Source organism: Engraulis encrasicolus, chromosome 20 (genome assembly GCF_034702125.1).
Source record: "Engraulis encrasicolus isolate BLACKSEA-1 chromosome 20, IST_EnEncr_1.0, whole genome shotgun sequence".
NCBI classification, from domain to species: Eukaryota; Metazoa; Chordata; class Actinopteri; order Clupeiformes; family Engraulidae; genus Engraulis; species Engraulis encrasicolus.
The window spans coordinates 43,794,428-43,810,708 of NC_085876.1; the positions used below are offsets into that span (position 1 = coordinate 43,794,428).

The following is a 16,281-nucleotide window of genomic DNA, read 5'->3' on the forward strand; positions in this document are numbered from 1 at the left end:
TTTCCAATTCTGGCAGAGATTCCTCCGTCACTAAAAATGGCAATGAATTGACATTCTTTTCTTCCTCTTGAGAGAGAGGGAGAGAGAGAGGGGGGGAGGGAGATGGAGAGGGATGGAGACGGAGAGAGAGAGATGGAGAAGGAGATGGAGAGAGAGACAAAGAGAGAGAGAGAGAGAGAGAGAGAGAGCGAGAGAGAGAGAGAGCTGAAGATAGATAGAGATTGTGATGGAGAGAGAGAGAGAGAGAGAGAGAAAGAGAAAGAGAGAGAGAGAGAGAAAGAGAAAGAGAGAGAGAGAATACATACAAAGAATGTGTGTATTAGTGTATTTTCTCGTAACGAGAGTATTACTGTTACCAGAGCAGCTGATAGCTTTGGCCTGGCCTGGGATGAAGGCAGCACATGTAATGGACATGTAAAACCCAATGCTGCCGGAGATGGTCTGATCTTACTCTGCCATTTAAATTCATTGGAGTTCCAAACTCAAATTAAAACCCATATTGTGCTTTATTAGCATGACTGTTACGATATAGTGTCGCAAAAGCATACAAATAACAAAACAAAAGTGTGAATATAGTTACCTAATCAATCAGTAACGGATTTCGTGGGTGAGTTCTGCGTCACCACTCTCAACTGTTTGCTGATTGGCTAAACACTGAGAGAACAGAGCTGGAGGCTTTTGCCAGATGATGTGCAGAGACAAAACCCCCGACAGGTTTTAAGTGTTTTGTTTGTAAATGTTCAAGACGTTCATTGTTAGTCCATGAAGGGTGGAAGATATGAATCCCCTGACCTCTCCCTACATCTCTATCCATGGCTGAAGTACCCTTGAGAAAGGCACCTAACTCCACATTGCTCTAGGGACTGTAACCAATACAAATGTAACCTGTAAATGTAACTGTAACCTGACAAATAATAACTGTAAGTCACTTTGAATAAATGAAAGCGTCAGCTAAGTGTAATGCCCCCACCCCCCCCCCCCCTTCTCCCTGGGCCCAGGACAACTGAGCCCTCTGTCCCCCACTGTCAACTTCCCTGAGTGTTATGTTCTCTTCCAAGGGTATTAGAGGATTATCGTCATGTTTTTTCTTCTTCTTTTGTCTGACTTAAGTCTTATTGTGATTGTGTTTCAGAGAGAATATTATTGTGTTATTGTTGGGTTTCTCCCCAAGTGAAACATTTAAGTGTTTTGTCGTAAGTGTTCAAGACGTTCATTTTCAGTCATTCAGACGTTCATTTTCAGTGGAAGATATGAGTAGTAGGCCTAATTTTAAAAGGTTTTTTTTCAGTCAAGAGAGTTATTTGGAGTAGTTTTAATGTTTCAACTCTTGTCCAATCCATCACAGCTGTTTAGTTTGGATTGTTTGTTTATGCACGCGATGCAGGGTGATCATTCATGGGGATGAGTTCATTCATGAGATCTGAGCGTAGTGTTGCACTGATGCTGTGTACCTGTATAACTAATCAAACTCTTCCACCTAGTGGTCAAACACAGTAGTGACACATGTTTACTTATCCAGTGAATATCGCACAAAACATCTGCACATTTTTTGTTTGGTGTTTCGAATATGAGAGGTGAGGGAGTCTCAGCAGAAAAAATGGGAACCACTGGCTTATAGCTCTGTGTGGTGTACACTATGTTGAAGTAAAAGGCAGTTAATACGTAGGATATGTAATGTTGATAGCCCCATTGTCTGGTGTTACAGTGAAATGGAGGCCAGCTTAAGTAATATTATGACCCTTTAGGGAGATGGCAAACTAAAGCAATATTAAATAGCAAGATTTATAAACGCACCGCGTGGGTAGGTAGCATTTCCATCAGTATTACAGCAGCAAACTACTGTATATTTACCCATTCATCGAAATAGGACTTCTTACAGTTGTTCTCGACTGTTTAGTTAGGAGTTTTGCCCATTGTGTGTGAGCTTTTGGATTTGTGTGTAGAGTTTTGAGAATTTGAGAATATAGAGTATATTAGACATACAGGCGAATTGAACATTGTACATTCTGTATGCTATAATGATGGGTGGTTGCCTTGTCAAATCAACCACATATTGATTTTTTAAATGAAGAGGGAATGCTTTTAAAGGATTTATTGGTGGCAAGGATGTTATCGCTCTTCTACCGACTGGACTTAGCAAGAGTTTGAAAGCCAGACGTGAAAGCAAATCCATAGGGCCCTCTACCAAGTGTAGCGTATGTGTGGCTCAAGGTAGAACCACATTCATTTAGCAAGAACCGGGTTAGCTTTACGTTAGTGTATGTTACACTTCTCAGACACTTTTATCCAAAGTGATTTACCATAATTCAGGTAAACAGGGTAGATTTTCTGAAGCAATGTTGGGTGCCATGCTCAAGGGCACTTAAAGGAGTGCTGTAGGATGGTGGCCAGAGTGAATATTGAAATTATGCTGCTCATTGAAACTGTGCTGCACATTGACAAATTTCATCTTTTCATGAATATTTACTAAATAGTAAACTTACATTTACAAGTATGACCAAAATAAAGTATGTTTTGCCGCTAAACATGTCTATTTATGGAAATTCAAAATGGCGGACATGGGGAAGATCCATATTTGTATGTATGAAAAGTGCATTTTCCCCAGTATAAAATTAGTCTCTTGAGGGAATCAGTGCAAGAGCTATTTACAAGACTGTTGTGTAGTCTGTGAACTCTTATTGTGACTTCTTTCAGTATAATTATGAAACACAGTTGTAACATCCATGTAATAACTTCTCAGATTGAATTTAGTAAATGACAATAACTTTATTGTTGCACAAAATGTACAAAATAACAAGCAAGTGGTTAGCTGATCTCTCAACCCCCCCAACCCAACCCAACCCCCCCACACACACCAACCAGTCAAGCCCAGAGTTCCCCTGGCCTCCCTCACTCTCCCCCCCTACTGTACACACCTTAGCTGTGTGCAAAAACATGTCGTTGAACGTCTGAGCAACACTTCATTTGAAGGGCGTCTGCATAGGGGTGTCATGTAACTGTCATAAGACTGGAATGACACGTTGTGAACATTTAATGAAACTAGAGATGTACAGGATCCAAGATCCGGATCCGGCAGGATAATAGGGTTTTTCAGACTATCCGGATCCGGCAGGATCTTAAGCAGTGGATCCGGTATCCGGCAGTTAGCTAAAAATCAGGATCTGGGGCATCTCTACTTTTTACGTAGCCTTGGCTTTTCAGTCAGTCTTTCACAACCCCAATCGCTGCATGGAGTGAAAGCCCTTTGGAAGCGGTCGTTGAAGGCAGTATGGCAGTAAGCCAATGAGTCTTACAAATTGTTTGTGCCAACTTAATAAAAAGGGCCCACGTGTGCGAATTGGCTATGTGTTTCAACCCTTTCGTAGGATCCGGTATCCGGTTGCGGATCCGGCAGAATCTTAAGCAGTGGATCCGGTATCCGGCAGGATCCTAAAAATCAGGATCCGGTGCATTTCTAAATGAAACGTTGATGACTTGTCATAATGTGTCATTTGGTTTTTGGAATGTCATGACTAGACACCCAAATAATGTAAACTTGTCATTCCAATTCCGGAACGCCACATTATGACATGCAGCCATACACATCAGGATCAGGGACTGAGGTTGCAAATTAGCTTTCTAGCTACAAACCTTTTATGTATTCACATCTGCAAGCTGTGCCATGGCCTTGCCTTGTCATGTTTGTAATATTGTGCACTGCATTGTCCCTGTTAAATAAACTACAATTTAAACAAAACGTTTCATTAACGTTCCTGATGTGTCGTGTCATTCTGATGACGGCTACATGACAACCTTATAAGGATCCCTTCAAATAAATAAAGTGTTGCCAAAATCAGAAATGTAACAACTATGACATGTTAGTTTGCTGTCCCAAGCCAAAACACTGTGTTTTAGAGTCATGTAACCGACGCATACTCAATTAAGGTCACAGAACAGCTAAAAAAAAAGGAAAATTTTAACACTTTGACAGAATCATTTACATATCTTGATCTTTCGCAGCATGCCAGCTAGAGAATCACACAGAATATTTCTGTTATTCCCCATTTAGAAAATAAATTAAGTGGGACTACAGACTAGCCCTGGATCTCAAATGGCGCACTTGTGCACTTCAGGCACTATGTTTCAGTGTGTAACTAATACACTATACGCACTGAAACATGAACACTGAAGTGCACAAGTGCACCATTTGAGATCTAGCATATATTTCAAACAAAGCCCAACACTGTGTCAGTTCGTTCCCATAGAAAATCATACAAGTATCCATTTCTTTTCTTTTTCAAATACCCACAGATCACAATGTCATGTAAAATTACGTACTTCATCAAAGAAACGTCTAATTGTATCGTACTGTAAGCATGGTCATCGTCTTTTGCTGCAGCATGAGGTCATGGTGTCCTGATCGGCAGAGCTCTCCCCTATTTACACCAAACATTACTAATCACTCCGAACATATACTGTCATGTATGGACAGCACACTGTGTGTGGCGTGTGTGCGTGTGTGCGTGTGTGTGCGTGTGTGTGTGTGTGTGTGTGTGTGTGTGTGTGTGTGTGTGTGTGTGTGTGTGTGTGTGTGTGTGTGTGTGTCTGTGTGTGTGTGTGTGTGTGTGTGTGTGTGTGTGTGTGTGTGTGTGTGTGTGTGTGTGTGTGTGCATGTGTGCGTGTTCTGCATTTCAGTGATAAATAACAATGTACGTACAGTAGCTTAACATCAGCTTTTTTTTCTCCGCTGAATCAACAGGTGCATTAATCCTAGAGTGTCCTTTTGTTCACATCTGTAAGGTCCTCACTCACTCACTCACAGACTTCCATAGTTCCTACTATAACATAAAGCAGTCCCCCAAATCTGGCAACAATGCAGGGACTACGGTACGCACAGTTTCCACAATTGAGCAATAGAACTGGGGTCCGTTTCTCGATTCTTGTCGTTGCTAACCATCTTAAGACCGTCTTAAGACCGTCTTACCGTTCCCTTGGATTTAGTGGTGAGCGTCGCTGTCGAGAGAGTTGAGTCGCTCTTACGAAGGACTTTGCTAACGACGATAGCAAAGACGCTTTCGAGAAATGGACCCCTGGTACAGTAGCGTGGCCAGATACAAAGCAAGGATGAAACAAGCGCATTTGATCTGAGTTTGGAGACCTTTTTTTTTTTTTTTACTTATGCTGTGAGGTAACATTAATCTGATGGCAAAGATTTATGGAAAGCAAAATGATGTTATACGGTATTGTCGTAGATGCCAGGTAAAAGGCCCAGCAGCAACTGCACTGTGATGGCATAAGCAACTGGTGGCCAAGGAAAAGCACTCGTATTGTTACCTGCCTCCCGAGGAGCATTGGGCCAAGCATTGCAACAACCCTGTGTGTTTGTCTGTCTGTTTGTTCACCCGGTGTGTGTGTGTGATATGCACACTGTAGGAAGCGGCAAACATTCATTGAGTCACACATGCATGCACACACGAGCACACATGACCACACACACACACACACACACACACACACACACACACACACACACACACACACACACACACACACACACACACACACACACACACACACACACACACACACACACACACACCGGATGGACAAACAGACATCCTTGTCAATGTGCTGAGGCTGGGAATGCTGCAGGTTTATTTTAGCCAGTTGGACTGTGGCATTCATCGGTGGGAGCTTGACTGGTTGAAATACACTGTACCATGCTCTTTAAAAAGAACATTTCAACAACAAAATACTGTAGCAACACTGTATTTTTCTTTCTTTATTTGTCAAATTCATTTGTTTACTCTAGGAGACTTTAAACCTGATGCCTGGCTGTGGCCACAGAAATGTTCGGAGTCAGTGCTTATTAATGGAGGATATCGCCACCTAGTGGATGGAGTCCTAGTCACACTCTTGGAGATAGAGATGACAAGACGGGAAGTGCAATAGTGGGGTGGATTTTCTTTCTTTAAATCTTTACTCCTAGCCAGTGGCATCTGACTAATATAGAAAATTATTTTTTTTGAATCCTTTTAAATCCTTGTTTCTGCTTTCAGAGATTAAAATATTTCTACATTCCTTCTCCTCGTCACTTGTTGTACAAAATGAGAGGCATGTTGATGATAAAACACTGGACTTTATACATTATATTTTCCCCTTCAGTTTTCCCCCTGGCCCATTAAGTTTTGAGATGGGTTTAAAGTTTTCACAATTGTAAACAAACAGTTTTCTGAGGTTGGTTTCACCCAAACATGGAGCAGGAGCAGTCAGTGTCTGTTTTGCTGCGTTTCTCTCCTCTCGACTGCTGGCCTGTCTCATTGCAGCAGAGCTCGGATTTGTTTTGAGGTGCTATCATCATTTAAGTGTCGCGTTGTATACCTGTTGGGATGACAAAGAATGAAAATGTTAGTTTTGGTTTAGTTTATTTGTTAGGGACAGATACATAGCATGTAGGTTGAATAACAGCCAAACAGCAAGCATCATAGCATTTATAGCAAAAAGCTAGTTTCCAATGCTCGTCCATAAAATATGACTGTGATGGAATGACCATCACTAGGGTTGTGGGTGTGTTCTGACTAACATACCAACGAGCCTGGCTCTTTGGTGTAGCGGTCAGAGCCCCGGTTTACTACCCCAGAAGGTCTGGGTTCGAGTCCCAGCTGGGCAACTCTACTCCCCTTCGCTACAAATGGTGTCAGAAGTGGGATGGCTACCATGAGGCCATCGGAAGCGTACCCATGGTGTGTGAGCCGTAATTCCATGTGAGGGACCCCCAGGATTGGTGACCCCCGTGTGAGGGACCTCAGTGATAGGTGAAGCATTGATGATGGGGCACACTGGATGGGAGAAGCATGATGGGCAGTTGCGTGAGGGACACCATGAGTGTGTGAAGCGCACGGGTGCGCTTCCCGAAGGGGAAGGCAATGTGATGGAGTGACCATCACTAGGGTTGTGGGTGTGTTCTGACTAACATACCAACGAGCCTGGCTCTTTGGTGTAGCGGTCAGAGCCCCGGTTTACTACCCCAGAAGGTCTGGGTTCGAGTCCCAGCTGGGCAACTCTACTCCCCTTCGCTACAATTACAGTTAACTACTTACTACACGGATACAGATAACTAATTTCTTATTTTCTTTCTTTCTTTCATTTTTCTTATGGTCACTACTTATGCTGTATTGATATTTTCGTACCTCCATTTTAAAGTTGCTAATGGACAGTATGCATTGGTTGATGTATGTTGATGTTACTGGTTGATGTTATTTCATTTCCAGTCAACACCAGGGGCCTATACTACAAAGCTGGTTCAGGATAAGTTAAGGTTAAGTTAAGAGGTAAATAATCTAATAGAAGAGCCTGGAGTCCTCATTTTCTTAAGAAAAGCTCTTGTATTAGACGATTTACCACTTAACTTAACCTCAACTTATCCTGAACCAGCTTTGTCCCCTGCACACAGGGCCTAAGGGCAAAACACTGATAAGATTCTCCATACAGCGTAGCGGGCCCCAACCATCAATACGGCAGACTGTTAGACCAATGAGCTGTTGGACCAATGAGCTGTTGGACCAATGAGCTGACCCTTGGAATAAAACCATGAATTTACCTTAGAGCGTTAAGCAGGCCCTCCACGCTATTTGAAGGCTGCTCTTTCAACACCTTGATACAGCCCTTCATCTGTTAAAAACAAACAAACAAACAAACAAACAAACGAAACACAATGAGACTTCCCATGTGCACTGACAGATCTTTTTATATCGTCTGCTATTGTTCAGATGCCAAGTACTCTTCTGTGAATTCTATGCAAGTCGTGTTAGTGAGTGAGAGTATAGGAGTGGAGTGTACATGACCTTTTTTACGCTGAAAGTCACAAAACAGGCAGCATGGCAGACAGAGGCGCTATGGACTGCTGTGAGTCAGTTGCCACATACCTTGACACAAGTCATCTTCAGAACATGCCTTACATCAGGGGTGGGGAACCTTTTTCATTTGAGGGTCTAAAGTATATCCCTGCAGCCCCCGCGAGGCAGGGGGGTCCACATGGGCCCTTGACTTGAAGAAACGGGCCCCCTCCACATGATACTAGGCCCTCTTTTTTTGATCGGGGCCCATTCGTAGTAGCCTGCATGGGGGGCCTGAAGTACTTGCGTTAAGACAGGGGGCCACTTCAAATTACTCCAAGGGCCGTATAAGTCCTCTGAGGGTCGTACTATGATGAACACAAACCAGGATTTTCCCCTGCACGTTAGACCTATATTGAAGGCAGGTCCCCAAAATATAACTTAATTGTATTGCAAATGTAATTTCTAAGATTTCTTAACAAAATGTGTCATGTTTCATGTGAAGCTGCATACCATTAAAATTATATCAGGGGGTAAAACGGCCTCAAGGGTTGCGAACGACCCTCCAGACATACAGTAGGTTCCCCACCCCTGCCTTACATACTGTCAGTATGTGATCATGTGATTTCATTGTCAGTCCATTTAGTCATCAGCACCAACTGAATTCAACCGTGATGCCACCAAAGTGGTAGTTTGTCGCTGCCAAACTTTTTCACATAGAATTGCAACTGAAAACTACATTGATGGTTTCTCTGAGCTTCTCTACTTAGTTAGTGCTTAGTTTCGTTAATTTGAATAGGGACAGATTGATACATAACATGTAGGTTGTGTGACAGCCTAACACCAAACATCATAGCATTTGTAGCCAAAGCTAATTTCCAATACTTGACTAGAAAATGTGTAGCAAAAAAATGCCTGAAAATCTTATGACAATATGGTGAGTCAGAATGACAGATGAAAGTCAATGTACGTTTTTGCAGTTACACTTTTACATTTTACTGTCCCGATTACACAAGTTAGGTACAGTGTAACAAAGTATACAACTACCTTTAACATTATGTACTTACATTGTGCAAATCTAATACTAAACCTAACCCCAATTCACAGTGCAAGTACACACCATTACATGTTGATATACAGGGGTTGGACAAAATAATGGAGACACCTGTCATTTCAGTGTGGGAAGTTTCATGGCTCATGTGGACCAGCCTGTCGGTCGATCTTTATTAACCCATTGATGCCTGATGTTGCGTTGCACAACATTGGCCATGGCGCCTGGAGCTGCATTACGCAACATTCAGGCTCATGAGATTTGAGACAAGTTCATTAAAAATCTCTGTTTATTTGAGATGAATGAACACATTCTTATGAAAGATGAGGGTCTTAGCGTCTAAATGCAACTCAGTGCATATTTTTATGTGCTCCAGAAGCTGAGATATTTAGGTTTTTATAGGCTGAGGGCAGCTTTTCTTAAAAAGGGCTCAGGCATTCAGCACCCTTTTTTGCAGGTGCCTTAGGCGTCAATGGGTTAATTGTACATCGCACCAGTAAAGTGAAGTGTGAAGGTTCAAATTAGCAGGGTAACAGCACAGTTTTGCTCAAACTTTTGCAATGCACACAACAATATGGGTGACATATCAGAGTTGGCCTTAAGAAGATCTATGATCGAAACGTTGCTCCTAATAAACTAAGTCTTTTGCAAGCAGTGTGCTGATCCTTTCCCGCTCCTACATGTGACATATCAGAGTTTCCATTTCCAATATTTTGTCCAACCCCTGCATGTAGTTACACGAAAAAGGACACCGTAAATTTAAGTGTTATTATTTTGTGTGTGTGTGTTTTTTTTAATAAGCAGGCTATAAAAGCAATCATGACTTACATCAATCTTGGAGGTCTTGGCGAAGGCGCCGACTGGATGGACGTGATCGTACAGGATGATGACCCCCACCATCACTCTCATGCAGAACAGCATGGTGTCCGTGTTGGTGAAGCGACACCTGTACTCTCTGAACACAAAACACACAGCTGTCAGGACCAACTCACACAAACAATCAATCGATCAGTAATATTTGAAGAGCTTCATTCCAAAATGACGTATAAATATATATCCATTTTGGAACATTTTTGTATTGGGCATTTTTGTATTAGGCATTGCAGTGCAAAATGCATTTTACATAGGTTTAAAAAGTATGTTCTCAACATATTTGAATGGTAAGAATTCACACATGAATGAAAGTATGTCTGAACAGTACTTTCCAATAATAGAATGCAAAAGTTTTAAAAAATAATTTAAGTCATTTTGCAACGACTCTCTATATAACATTATAGCACATTATCACACTCCGTCTTCATACGATGTGCTTTAAAAAACAAAAACTTGGAAATAATTCATCATCCACAACTGCAATTGAGACTAAACCACCACATAGTACAGTATAGTCAGGTGGTGACGGTGTTCATATGGGCTAGAAGCCCCCTTCTTGGAACTATGTCAATGGCGTTTTGTGTGTCAATGGCTATCTGTGTGTCAAAGGCTCCATCAATGGCGCAGGTAGGTCAATGGGATTAGGGTCCGTGTAACGCTTTGCAGTGCTGTGATCCATTTTCCGAATTTACTTGAAAAAGATGAAAAATGGGTTTAAAATTTCAATTTTCAAATTTCCAGACAACTCAGAAAACAGAAAATTGCAGTTGTTTTACCTACATCCCCCGGTCCCCGCGCGAATGGTTCAGTCCAACCACCACACAGAAATTGAAAATTGAAATATTGACTCATTTTACTTTGGTTTCAAATTCCCATATTTTGTCTTTCAAAAGCCACCGACAAATGACAATGAAATGAACAAACAACGTCAATTTTCTGTTTTCTGAGTTGTCTGGAAAATTGAAAATTGAAGTTTTGAACCCAATTTTCATCTTTTTCATGTGAATTCCGAAAATGGATCAAAGCACTGCAAAGCGTTACACGGACCGATTAGCCTAACTCTTACCCCCATGGCTCTGGTACAGTAAAGTCAGGTTGTAAAAAAGGACAGCAATTGTGAAAAATACTCACGGTGTTTCCAACATGACACGACACACACATGCCATAGTGCTGAGACAATCTGTTGTGTCTTCAATAGGCAATGTCTTGTTCTGAAATAGAAATCAGAATGCATTGTATTGTACTGCATTGTAATGTCAACAATTTGTGCTAATTTCTGTATGCTGTTATCAATTCATTTTTGAGTGACCATAGTGAACATTACTTTGGAGATACATATGGTTGACCCATAAATGACCTTGATTTATCAAAAAAATATATACTCAAGCAAGGTGAATCCTTGTTCCACTTCAGATGTCATTCAGGTCTATTGGGTACTTTGGTTTTGTGCAGTATATGTATATTGAAGTCAAAATCAGCTTTACGGTCTATATCCTGTAGAAGTTGCTATTTACTGTAAGTAGATTCAGCAGTGCAGTTTGTGTGATGGTAGACCTGTCCAGGGGTCTACATTGACAAAACATTGTACAACATTTAGGCCAGAAGATGATGTACTCAGAACTCAGAATGACACTAACTCACAAACAGCATAAGGCCAAATGAGGTGACGCCCCATTTTTGGTGTAACTTTGATATGATTTAGAAGGAAAAGGTAAAAATTTGAAAAAAGACTCACAACATACAGTAAATACATTCTCTTTTTGGAAACATTTGACTTAATCAATTTGGATGGATTAATGAGGGCACACTGTTAAAGGGACACTGTGTGAGATTTTTTGTTGTTTATTTCCAGAATTCATGCTGCCCATTCACTAATGTTACCTTTTTCATGAATACTTACCACCAGCATCAAATTCTAAGTATTCATTATGACTGGGAAAATTGCACTTTTCATACATGAAATGGGGGATCTTCTCCATGGTCCGCCATTTTGAATTTCCAAAAATAGCCATTTTTAGCTGCAAAAATGACTGTACTTGAACCATACTAGAAAATATTTGTTTAATACTTAGTAAACTTTCATGTAAAGAACAAATTTGGCAATAGGCAGCCCAATTTCAATAAGCAGCATAGTTGCAGTACCTTTTTTGACCATTTCCTGCACAGTGTCCCTTTAAATCTGGTGCCATGATAAAAGCCATGCCATTCTAACAGGCTGCGCAACAGCCGGATACAGCCAGAGCCAGAGCCAATTTAACAGACTGTCAACTCACTACTTTTCCAGCTCACTACTTTTCAAAAGACTCGTCTCGTTCGTGAACGTCACACCGCTATCACAAAGTGTAAGAGCCCGGCATTAGTCGACCATTCCATACAACAAGTCTATCTTGCTCACAAGACTCTGGTACAGTTGGCATGGTTCGTTAGCCTGGGCGAATAGCCGACTGTTGACTCCGTCAATCAGTCTGGCAAAAGCCATGAGGAATCCGTCTCCGTGGCCGATGGGAGATGGTCTGATTTTACTATATAATCTAAATTAATTGAAGTTCCAAACTCAAATTAAAACCCATATTGTGCTTTATTAGCATTTCTGTTACGTGATAGCGTCGCAAAAGCATACAAATAACAAAACGAAAGTGTGAATATAGTTACCTTAACCAATCAGTAACAGAGCTCGCGGGTGAGTTCTACGTCACCACTCTCAACTGTTTGCTGATTGGCGAAACACTGAGAGAACCGAGCCTGAGGCTTTTGCCAGACGATGTGCGGAGCCAAAATCTTTGGGTGGAGTACAGAGGATGGCGTCGCGAGGCTAATGGTTTGTTATCCCTTAGAAACAGTGCACTTGTCCTTTAAGTATGGGATAGCGGCCTCCAAGGTTTGCCAACCGCACCAGAATCAGGCAAATCTGTCAGAAGTGTCTAACTCAGACGCTAATAGTGTCTTCGTTTGGAATGCTGAGGGTGTATAATATGCATGATTTCTACAAGTTCTCCCTTAAGCCGGGCATACACTGTGCGATATTTTCACTCGTGGGTCTTAAGCTTCTGCTCACACTGCACGATGGAATTTCACTGTTTAAAAGTTAACAACTCACCACTCACGTCCTCACACTACACGAGTCGACAGTCGGATGCGAGCGAAATGCTTCCACCGTACGACACGACAGGCATGTTTCCCCGGTCTGCAGAGGAGGGAACATGCACACCTGAGGTGGAGATGAGGTCGCGCTCAACAGCGAATCGCACGGCCCTATTAATTTGTACATGTGAAGTGTCAAATCGGGTCGTAGCACTGCTTTAACTGTGCGATTTCCGCACGAGCCACGACCAGAATTTCAAACCGTTTTGATTTTCTTGCGACCCTGCGATTGCACAACCGTGAGGGGAAATCGCTTGTCCTTACCCCATGAACACTGCACGATGAGAGACTCACGATTGACCTGCGATTGAGCAAGAAATCGGCCCGACTCTCAAAAAGTCGTGCGAGTGCCAAATCGGGGCAAAATCGGGGCAAAAGTCGCACAGTGTATGCCCGGCTTTATATACGTCACCATTCCAAACAGATTCTATGCCAAGTTAGACGCTTGACTTCATAGGTGTCCCTTTCCAGGGGAATAACAGACACCTAGTCAGCCAATCAGAACGCATTCTTTCTGTTCACCGAGTGATAAACCTCACGGTACAGACACATATACGCGAAGCAAACTTCGCCATTCATTCCTATGAGAGTGGCGAAAGCAAGCGAACAGGAGCAAAGCGTAACGAAATCACTAAACCAAGTTTAATATTATGCAAACGAGGAGCGATTTCGCCTGTGGCGGCCCAATCAAAACAACAACTTAACCGTTTCATTCCATTTGATTCACCGCGACGACCTGATGGCGGTTGTGCTGCCAGAATGGAACACTGAATTTCGCTTCGCTTCGCTAATTTCGTCTGCTATGTGTCCCTACTGTCAGCTGCTGAGATGTCTGGAGATGTAATGGACTCACCTCAGATACAAACTTGGTGGTGGCATTGCTCAGGGTCTTCAGCATGGGAGTGGCTTCAGCGTAAAACAGGGACATACGGTTGGCCATCTCGTTGTTCACCTCATTTTCAGCTTCCAGCTGTCAAGAGATTGCAAGCGGTTGTTGAATGACCACCTCACATGACTGATTTGTACGTCAGGGCTCAACAATCTCAATAACATTTTCAAGTGACACTTTCAATAAACTGAAAGGACTATAATGCATTCATAAACTAAATAATGACAAACACGAGCATTATAACCAGGGCTTTACACTGGCACCTGCGAACCAGCAAAATGCTGGTAAAACTTGGCTATGGCTGGTAATAATTTCAGTGTTATAGCCACTTTGGCAGGTAGATTATTCCTTGCTGGACATATCAGAATAGCATATATTCTGTTGTTTTCCCCTTGTGTATCAAAAGAAAAATCTCAGCCACTCAGTTTCTATTTGTTTTATTTATTTCCATGTTGAACACTATGCACTCATCTTCTTGTTTTAGCACCCCATCTTCTGGCATTAGATGTACAGTAGCATGATAAAGAAAAAAAAAACAACATCAAATTTGTGGCTAATAGAATAGCTGAATGGCTTGTGACTCTGAAAAACCGCTAGCCACAGTGGCCGGTGAGTGCAAAAGTCACTGTCAAGCCCTGATTATAACCCCCTATGAAGCATGAGCTCATAGAAAGCATTATGGACTTTCATGTGTTCAGCTGTAGGCCTACATTGCCTACTGTACATACTATGCAATGACACATCACTTCTGTATAATTCACACCACATATCCATAGGTGCCAAACGGGGTCTTGGAAGAACAACTTAGTAAAAGGCGCTCTAGCCTTTTCGGTGCTCACGGTCTGGGACTGTATGTGAAAGCAAGCTGGTTCACTTCAAAGGAGAATGGGCCACAGATGACTGGAGCACACAGGATACGTTTTGCTGTTATTTCTTGTGGTGCAAGTATGACTAACGTTTCGACGCAGTGCGTCTTCATCAGAGTGACTCACAGCAAAACGTATCCTGTGTGCTCCAGTGGCCCATTCTCCTTTGAACTGGACCAGCTTGCTTTCAACTGGGTCTTGGAGGAACTTCAATGGTTTCTGTAATGGTCCTCAGAGAAACCAAGAAGCTGAAGGTTCTTTGAAGAACCTTCTATTGTCACTGTGGAAGAACCCGTGAAGGTTCCCTGCAGTGTTGCCAGATGTGTCTGATCAAAATTCCCTCCCAAAAGGTTCTCAAAAAACGCCAACATGCGCTAAATTCCGCCCAATTTCAGCAAATTGCATTGATTTCTATGGGCACAAAACTGCAGAAAAAAAGCCAAATGGCCAATTTTTCCCGTTTTGACCCGCAGACGGTAATCCCAAGTAGCCCAATTAGGCGAGTAACCGCTCAAGCTGGCAACACTGGTTCCCTGAAGCGCTCTGGTGTTCTTCTTGGAACTTTTCGGGCATTCAGATAATTTTAGAGCTCCTCAGAGAGCTTTTAGATTTACCCAGAATGCAACTGAATGTTTTGAGGAGCTATGCAATTGTTCAAGTGCACCGCATACAAGGACTATATACAGTATATTTATAATTCATCACATCATGTCTGTATTGCTTTGTTTCCTTTTGGGAAAAAAGCTTAATTGGCACTGAAGAAGGCTCTTGCAGCCGAAACGTCTGTCATATCAGTCCCTGCAATGTTAAAATAAAAAGAAAAGAACAAGAAAGCAGAAAAATACTGAGTGCAATCCATTTCCTAACTACTTGATTACTTCAGAGACGCATCAACAAGACGGAAGAGCGCGGTGTGTGGAAGATAACTTTGTAAAAACTTAATTTACCTGCTGATTGTTTAATCGATTCCTACTGATGGTCCTCCGGTAGTAACTAAAGTCATTCTGAATGGCTGGATTCGTCATCTGTAAGGAGAGGATAACATTTTTCAATGCCTGTCCACCTTATTCCTGGGGTCGCTACCCTGACAATGAAAAAGGGGTTGCAATTTCCACTTTAGCTGAAGACCCATGCGAACAAATGGTCTACCTAAGCAGCAACTTTGTAAAGGTTGTTGTGAAACACTAGTGCTGGTTTTAGTTGTAATGGTACTAAGAAACTCTACAAGTTGATAATGTTAAACACAAGCAGGTAATTAGAGTGCTTCTGGGTCTTCACCCTTTTTCCTTGGTGCTCATCAGTGTAGGGGCTCTCACACTTGGTCCAGGAAGACAGATGCTGAGGCACAGAAGGTTGCAATTTGTGGCATACATGTGACCTGCTCTTGATACGCCCTGAAGAATACCATAAGGGCCGAAACGCGTAGGCATTGTAGCCAAATAAAAAAGTAAAAAAATGGCAACCTTGAGTGCCTCAGCATCTGTCTTCCTGGACCAAGTTGATAATGTTCATGAGTCAAATGTTATCAAAGCCTCATCCTGCATTTCTGATGTCTTAAAAAGTAATAACTGGATGAATAAAATGTCATTGTTCTGTGAATACTTGAGTATATGTCACAGCACATCATGTTACCGTAATTAAACATTT

At 42.0% G+C, this 16,281-nt stretch overlaps 1 protein-coding gene across 1 annotated transcript in view; it reads right to left on the reverse strand.

The window, feature by feature from the left end:
* Positions 1-5,713: 5,713 nt before the first annotated feature.
* LOC134435928 (CYFIP-related Rac1 interactor A-like) overlaps positions 5,714-16,281 on the reverse strand; it is a 29,236-nt gene continuing 18,668 nt past the window's right edge. Inside the window, exons 7-12 of the mRNA XM_063184962.1 lie at positions 15,582-15,659; positions 13,733-13,849; positions 10,870-10,949; positions 9,694-9,820; positions 7,580-7,650; positions 5,714-6,360 (exon numbers count right to left, since the gene is read on the reverse strand). Coding sequence (XP_063041032.1) covers positions 6,297-6,360; positions 7,580-7,650; positions 9,694-9,820; positions 10,870-10,949; positions 13,733-13,849; positions 15,582-15,659 — 537 coding nt within the window. The 3' untranslated portion in view covers positions 5,714-6,296. The remainder of the gene's footprint in view (positions 6,361-7,579; positions 7,651-9,693; positions 9,821-10,869; positions 10,950-13,732; positions 13,850-15,581; positions 15,660-16,281) is intronic.